The sequence below is a fragment of the Halyomorpha halys genome, unplaced genomic scaffold (genome assembly GCF_000696795.3).
Source record: "Halyomorpha halys isolate HHAL.00 unplaced genomic scaffold, Hhal_1.1 Scaffold1631.1, whole genome shotgun sequence".
Taxonomy (NCBI): Eukaryota; Metazoa; Arthropoda; class Insecta; order Hemiptera; family Pentatomidae; genus Halyomorpha; species Halyomorpha halys.
In genome coordinates this window covers 51,893-60,531 of record NW_027106642.1, presented here as the reverse complement: position 1 = coordinate 60,531, position 8,639 = coordinate 51,893, and the positions used below count along the sequence as shown (strand labels likewise).

The 8,639-nt window shown below is 31.5% G+C and overlaps 1 protein-coding gene across 1 annotated transcript in view; it reads right to left on the bottom strand.

Moving 5' to 3' along the window:
• The window catches only part of LOC106690252 (LMBR1 domain-containing protein 2 homolog), a gene marked incomplete at its 3' end in the record, with an annotated part of 17,066 nt that overhangs the window by 4,788 nt on the left and 3,639 nt on the right, over positions 1-8,639 (bottom strand). Inside the window, 6 exon segments of the mRNA XM_014435609.3 lie at positions 1,345-1,546; positions 3,243-3,348; positions 3,441-3,574; positions 6,621-6,802; positions 6,879-7,041; positions 7,801-7,980. Coding sequence (XP_014291095.1) covers positions 1,345-1,546; positions 3,243-3,348; positions 3,441-3,574; positions 6,621-6,802; positions 6,879-7,041; positions 7,801-7,980 — 967 coding nt within the window.

Below are 8,639 nucleotides of genomic sequence, written 5' to 3'. Positions count from 1 at the left end.
TTTACCTAATTTAAATATTTTTTTTTTTTACAATGTTTACTTTAAAATTATTTTCGTTATTGTGGCGTACTAAACTGCCATCCCCACTCCTCCCAATACAAACGGCTCACTCTGACTTTGACTCCCGTCAAAACAGGTATGAATTCTGTCTCATCATTTAATTTTAATCTTTTCTTTTTTCATCTCTTAATTTGTAATTTCTTTAATATTTCTTCTCTTATTTTATCTCTTATCTATCTGTTATTATTACCCTTTTCATTTACTGTTTACAACCTTTAATTTTTCTTATTATATTTTACTTTTCATTGTATACCCCTGTTATTTTCCACTTATGTTTTTTCTTTCTTTTGTAACTATGTCAAGTGTTTGTATCTTTTTTAGCCCTGACGAAGCTCTGCAATATGGGGCGAAACGTTGGCTCAATAAAAATAGTATAATCATTTATTATTTGAGTTTTTTTTACCGCACCCGGACCATAATCCATTCAAATATATATTTTAGTATATGCATATAAATATTTAGAGTTCTACAACATCATGTGTTTTACATGGAACAGACAGGGCTTATTCAAACAAATAAATCTTGATGACAAACCCAGCTTTGGAAAAACGGAGACTCCGGTTTTTTACTCGGTTTAACTACCTTTAGGTCTCCTCTTCCTGTTTTATGTAAAAGTTTCAAGTGATATAGGATCCCTGCTTAGTTTTAGTTTTAGTGGGGAAGGATAATATAACAATACTATAACAGGCCTACTGTTATTGTAGAGCACTGTTATAGTGAACATTACTATACTATAACAATACCCTGACTTCAAAACGATGGAAATTTCTAAATCGATAGCCGTTTTAGTGTTGGACCACTTCATTTTCTAATCACTGCATTCATCCATAACAAAATTATAAATGTAAAATACATTGATAAACAATAAAAACTTTCATTTCATGTTATACTCTTTAGAAAAATGTTGGGACAGTAAAAACCTAGGTAACCGATAACAAAACCAAGACAACAAAAAATATTGCTGTAGGTATCAAACTTTTTTTGATATCACACCCTCATTATCTCTTACAAATTAAGTTAGCTTTGTTTATACCATCAGGTATTTTATATGGAACGGACAGGGCTTACTCGAACCAATAAATCTTGATAACAAACCCAACTTTGGAAAAAAAAAAAAAAAAAAAGGAGATGAGGGTTTTTAAATGATAGATTCAACTGTGTTTTATGCATTTTTGTGAATTATGCCACTTATCCTCTTATAGCCTCATATAAAGAGGGTTTGATAGATTGATCAATAATATACGTTCTTCACCCAATATAAAAAAAGCATGAACTATATATTACCTCTATTGACAAGCTCTCGCCCTTCTTCGATAAGCTCTGTTGTCAACTCATCATCATCCAAAAATTGTTGAAAACCAATGAAAGAAAGAAGTCTTGAACCAAGGCTGAAATAAGTAGCAAGGCAGAAAGCTAATACTACCATAGGAAAATAAATATTGAAACCATCAGAAATTATAGAGACAACTTCCATATGCCCCATTACCTATAACAAAAAATATATATAAGATCATTGTTTTATAACAAATTATATTCGTGAATAAATTGAGAAAATGCACTATTGAGACTAATATATATTATGTTAGTACACAAAAAAAATACTTTGAATGATATTAAGCTTATTAATGATAAAATGTATTATATACATGAATGATTGACTGTATTTTTCGAAATATGAAGATGGTCAGGGTTGTGGTTAAAAAGAAACAAAAAATAGTTTACAACTGCTGATTACCGAGTTTCGGCTCACTCGGACAAGTCACTCCTTGGCTGTTTTTAGACTCGACAGCGCTCATGAAGCTCTGAAGGGTGGGGCAAAACATCAGCAAATAAATAGTAGTTAACTATTTTTTGTTCCTTTTTGACCACACCCCCGACCATCCCCTTCATTTTTCGATAATTTATTAAATTGGAATATGAAAAATATAGTTTGTTTATGATATTTAGTTGTAGTGTATATTTTGAAGTCACAGCCATGTTTTTATTAGATATATCAATATTCTAGTCTAATTATGTGTACCATTATCAGAGCTAAAAATTTAAGCAGAAGTACAAAAGCCAAAGGGTTGCACAATATGGTTTAATATTGTAAATAAATTAAATTTTGACAATTGAATTTCAAATGTGATAGTATATAGAATGATACAATTTTAATTTGATTATGATTGGTGGTAGACTATTGAACCTGAAGGTCCTGTTCTCTTCTCTCTTATCCAGGCCTCTCCTCCTCTGCCTGGGTATGGAATAGAATTAGAATCAGGTAGGTACATATTTATCTTCCCTATTCTTGGTTTCCTAAGTTACTAATACGGAAGGTTACTAGTTTCTTTAGGTTATCATTTATCTTTGACTGGGGCTGTTTCTTATTGATTCTTGTTTTACTTTGTAGACAAATATATTGACAACCCTGTTCTGAACTGCTATTTGAGAACACAGTATCTTCCAAAAAGTCATTTTTGAGATTTAATAATCATTATGTTCAGAAAAAAATTGCCTCTTTTAAAGTTTAAATTTTCGGTTTGAGAGGGGATAGTTTTGCCTCTACCCAGTTTACTTGACATGGTAAATTTTCTATCTTGTGATATTAATGAATAATAGATTTGAAAAATATTGATAAGAGGAATTTTTATTTGTAAAGTTGCAGAAGTAGGGCGAGGGGAGGAAAGGAAAGTAGTCCAGTCTACTGAGTAGGACTGTTCCAACAATCACTTCTGACTATCCACAACTGTACATAGCATGCGCAGTACACGATTTGGGAGGGCAAACCCCTATTACGTATGCTCTGTACAGTCAGAAGTGGTTGTTTGAACAGACTTAGTGGAGATAAGACTGGAGGGGTTAGCAGGAGAACGTTTCCCACTGCGCATCTTCCCCCTCCCTCTACTCAGAGGTAAACTTATCTTGGTTGCATTTTACATCCAATAAAAACAATAAACACGATTGATTTGTGGATAATTTTCACCAATTATTATTTTATCTCATATCTTAAATGTAATATCTTATTGAATCTCATGAAATATCAGTTTTATAAGTGACATGAATAAAATATGAGTGAATGAATTAAATATTAATAAACAGAGCCAGGCTGAAAGTAGTCATAAAAAAAATTGTAACCAAATTTCCACGGAAACAATTTTTAGTTATTAATGATTCATTAATAAATTTAAGTAACTTTGAATTACTTGGGTATAGAATGTTTCCATCAGTTGATGCTTAATGATGTGACTGTCCATATGGATTAGTCCAAGAAAGTTAAGACACATTGGTGGTGTTAACCGGCACAACATACTGCAAAATGAAAGATAAAATGTATCAATAAAAAAATTACTATAATAGAATATAACTAAATATAATAATAAACTTTCATTTAAAACTCATACATTCCAGAAAAGATAAGACTCTGCTCATCAGTCTGATGGTGAGGTGCAAGGTAATAATAGTTTAGCACTCTGATTTTCAAGACTGTTGAGTACGCACAAAAACACAGGTAGGCTATGATAATTGTTGAAAGTAACTGGAAAAACAAAAAAAAAATTAAATTTTTGAAGTAGTTAAGCTTTAGAAACGAAACATGCATGTAAAAAAAGGAATGGAGCACTATACTACAAATAAGTCGAGAAAAGCAGAAAGTAAATTTTTTAATTGCATGCTGTTTGTGGAACTCTACTCTGTTTATTAATTACATAAAACTCCTTTATTTCAACTGAATTATTTGGAACAAGGATATAAGAAAAAAAAACATGCTCGGGATTATATTCAGTAATAGGCAATAACACTTTGCATGATGTGGGTGGAGTTCAAATCGTTACATCGACCAATTTTATCCAGTCTTAAATATAAGATAAGAAAGGCTACCCTACTTATCTTAGGCTACCCCTCTACCTGCTTCAAATAATATTTCAAAGGTAAGATAAGACTGTTGCTAAATCGAGGTTTAGGGGTGTGTGCCCCGGGAAGACTTCCCTTCCACTATTTTTGGTCTTACAATTTCCTCTTGAAAGATTGTGACATGTCATAAATCAAAATATATTAAACATCCACCTACATGGAGTATTAGTCAATGTATGACATGTCACATTCTCTCAAGAGGTGATCATGACACCAACTATAATATCATACTCCGACCTATACTTGGTATATGTGAATGTTTTAAAGGTAAGATAAGTTAGGTTACCCTATCACGCCATTTTCCAATTTTAGCCACTTTCTCAATGTTCCTCGTTTTAGATTTTTTTTTTCAAACTCTCCTTTTCCTGTTCGGTTCTGAACCGAGCAAACCCCTTGAGGACAGTGCTTTCTCCTAAGGCATCATTGCCATACACACTGAAAATTTTGTTAACCATCTGTGCTGCGGATTTTCCTTTTCGGTAATAAAAAATCAATAAATGACAAAAATGAATTTTTTTCTCTTCCATTTCGAGCAAGCAAAACACCACTTAAAGATAAACCTTAAGTTAGAGAGATGTATAGTAAAAAAAAGTTTTTTGGAATTTCAGAACAAATTTTTATCATTAATAATCATCATTAGAAACATTAATGCAAGGTCCTGATACAGTTAATGAGACTCTACTAGACACAAACCAAACTTATAAGAGGAAAAAAATATTTTTACATAAATTAAAATGCATGTGGGTCTGTGATGTGTTATTTATCTCATTTATCCATCTGGTTTTAGGTCTCTTGCTGTAAAAGTCTGGTTTCTTGCTAATTATAGCAGCATTTCATGGTTAAATAAGATGCCCTTATGAGGAGTTTTGAGCAACAAACCAAAGACATTTACCATTAATAAGATAACATTAATACAAATCTTGCTATCCTGCTTTTCCGAGACTAAGTTTTACAACCATATTCCAACATGCTGCACTCCTATTTAAATCTGTTTAGTTTTGACATTTGGCAGTTTTTCCATCCACCCTCATAGATTACTTGAGGAGTATTATTTTGGAAAATAATCTAAAATTTATATTTATTATACTTTGTCATTTGTGGACCATCTTGTCTAGTTTCTCATACTATAGTCTCAGCGAGTTTCACTATAGCCTTTTGTTCACTTCTAAGAACTTTTCACTATCTGCAAGGAGGAGGATCTTAAGTTCCATTCCAATGGCATCCCTCCATTTTTGAGCTTGAATATTTTAAGATAAATTGTGGATAACTTTATAACCGCAAATTTTGATTTATCCTTAGTTATATGTTTATCGTTTATAGTTGCCCACGCTCAGCAGAGAAGGGGGTGAGTTAAAGGAAAATAATAAAAAATAAATAAATAAATATAATCGCAAAAGGAAAAAATGATAAAACAATAAAGAATTACTCCTTAGGTGCCACGTTATTTTTTCTTGGAAATAACGAAAACCCCGAAGCATGATGCCTACAATATAACTAAAATATACCACTATATAAACAATTGTTGAATTATGACCACTGGCGAATACCTTTACATGTAGATAACAGAAAACCTAGGGGTGTTACCTACCCACCTGTTGAATTATCGTAATATTCCGTGAATAACAAAAAAACATAAGTAAATAAACAAGTTGAAAGCAGAGAAAGAACAGCAGAACTATATGTACAATAGTTTAATAATACTAAGAAATATATGTACACAGAATGAAAATGAAAAAAAAGAATTCTTATCAATTAATAAAACAATTAAAACTTATAGGTTGACTTAACCTTAACCTTAATAACTATATTTACATTATTATTCTCTTATCCAGGACATGCTGAAGAAAAGTCATTGCACTATATCCCCACTTCTAGTGTTAATGACCGTCCATTGAAGTAGAACACCATAATTTTGAAAAACAAAACATATAATATGACATTTCTCAAATGGTGCTATTTCGGTTCAAACAGTAAAGACAGAGGGCCTTTAAACTATTACCACTTCACATTGAACAATCGTAACGTGTTACAAAATCAAACTGTTACCTTCACAAAACCAAAACTCACTCGTCTGAACATACATATTCAAAATCAAACCTGTCGCCTTCACAAAAAAACAAAACCCACTCGTCAGAACATATCGCTCATGTTTTGTTTTCACCATGACAACCGTAACACCCCTTGTCTACGCAGATATCGCCAGTGTTTTTATTTCACCATGGCGACCGTAACAACTTGCAATAAATAAGTCTTACACAAAGAATAAGTCAATTTTATTTCTTTACGCAACTGACTTGGAGCATGGCTGTTCAGTGAGTAAGGCAGGCTGTGTTATTAACTTCCAAGCACGGGCTGGGAATCCAGCTGTAGAAGATAATTATTTATTCTGTTACTGTAACCCTTAGTCAACACCATGGGTTTGGGAGCCCTCCTGGGGTGTGGGTATCCTTAATTGGGGGGGGGGGGAACCTACTGGTAGACCATGATCATGAATAAATCAATTGCACAACCATTGCTTATGAAAAAGTACTGACCCTTCATGGGTGGTAACAGTTCAGGTATTTATTTTTATTTTATTTATTTTTTTTATGCAACTGACTAAAATAATGAAACAACACATTCTAAGTAATATTAAAAAATCAAAGAAACAAATAAAAATTACCAACACTAACCTCAATAGAAAAATAATCATATTTGTCTCCGAATCCACTTATAAACAAAGCAAAAAGAGAGAGAACTGGAGACTCGTTGAAGAATGTTAGCTCAGACCAAACAACAGCAGCAGAAAGGATGGCACAGATGATACCAAAACCTCGATAGATATAATCTTCAATTATACATCTCCAATACCATTCTGTAACAAATATTAATAATTAGTAATTATATCTGAACATGAGTTTTTAAAATTGATATAAATAAAAATTAATAACCTATAGTTGGAGAGATAAGAGGCTTGGTATTAGGAAAAGTATGTTTAAACATATGATCCCTGGAATGTCTGTTCCTTTGAACATCTTCCAAAAGAATAACTTTTTCCATTGCCAATTTCCATTGCGTTGCTGTTCGCTTAGAAGTATGTAGTGCTCTAATCAACTATAATGACAAATAAATAAAAATAAAGACATTAATATCACAATTAATTCACACAATAAAAAGCAACTTTTTCATTTGTCAAAATATCCTGGTTATCGGGCTGTAATCATAGTGAAATGAAAATGATTCTATCATATTTTAGTATCATTTATTATAAGTGATAAAAATTTTTAATCAAATAGGAATGGATAAAAAACAAAACAAATCAATGTTCAAGATAAGCTAATTCATTTTGTCTTTGCTGTCTTATGTCTATCGAGACCAAGAAGAAAAAACCAAATTTAGTTCTCAAAAATTTTCTATGATTTTAAAATCTCATAATTTGTATTTTTTGTGTGTGTGTGTGTTTAACAGAGCTGAAGGTATTCTTACCCAATACATATTTAGTGGTTACAACACCAATACTTGTTTTTTAAATTATTTTATTAGGGCAATATTATATATTGTAACACTTTACAAAAATATCTGCAAATAGGGGGATGAAATAAGGAAAATATAAGCGCTCATGCAGTCATCATCATGATCTATGATAAGTCTAACATCAAAGATGTCACTGTACAGAAACAATTTCCTAATAACATCATGAGCTTCTAAGGCAACCAAATGATTACGATAGACAAATGTCCGACTATCAAGATTGTGCATACTATATTAAAAATTGGTTAGAGGCAGCTCAATAAGACTGTTATAGTTTTACAGCATCTTAATAGTAACTCGATTAAACAAAACAAAAATATTATTACAAATAACTTTATTTACCTGCTGATGAATTCTAACAAGGGATTTTAATGTCGGTGAAACCATAGAATCTGCATGAGCACCTGCAGATTGTACTTTGTTTCTAATATTAAGATCCCTAGGCACTTTATCAATGACAGTTTTCATTTCATAATACAAAGGGTCACCATGAGTCACACACGATTTCATAGACTGGATGGACTGAAATAAATTTCTTATGTTATATTTAATATAAAAATATTGAGAAATACAAATTTCTAAACTGTTATTTCACATAATACATAAAAAAAAAAAAAAAAAGAGCACACTAGACACATATTTATTAAATATATCTATCATTACTATAAGTTTATGAAAAATTCATAAATAAAACAAGTAATTAGGATTCTAGAACAGAACATGGGTCCCAAGATATATATTTGTTTAACAAAAACAATGCTCAGTATTTTAAAATAATGAAACAGAAAGGAAGATAATGTGATCAAGATGGGATAAATATAAAAAGAACAAAAAATTATAATAGGTAATAATACATAAGAGTAGCAGTTATACCTCATAAATCTAAAAAAAATATATATAATACAATTTAAAAAAATCAAAGCATCTTAGCAACACCTAATCTCAACCATCATTTTGTAGGATACATAGCTACATATTCTTATTTCTTTATTATTTAAGACGTACTCAGTACGGCCTACAAATCTTACGTACGGCCTAATCTGGAGTATGGAGCTGAACTTCTAATTACCTCCTCCAAAGCAGCGTTAGAAAAGTTAGACAAAGTTCAAAATCAGGCCTTCGCTAATCACTGGCAGTGTGAAATCGACTCCCATTACAGCTATGGAACTCCAAGCAGGTCT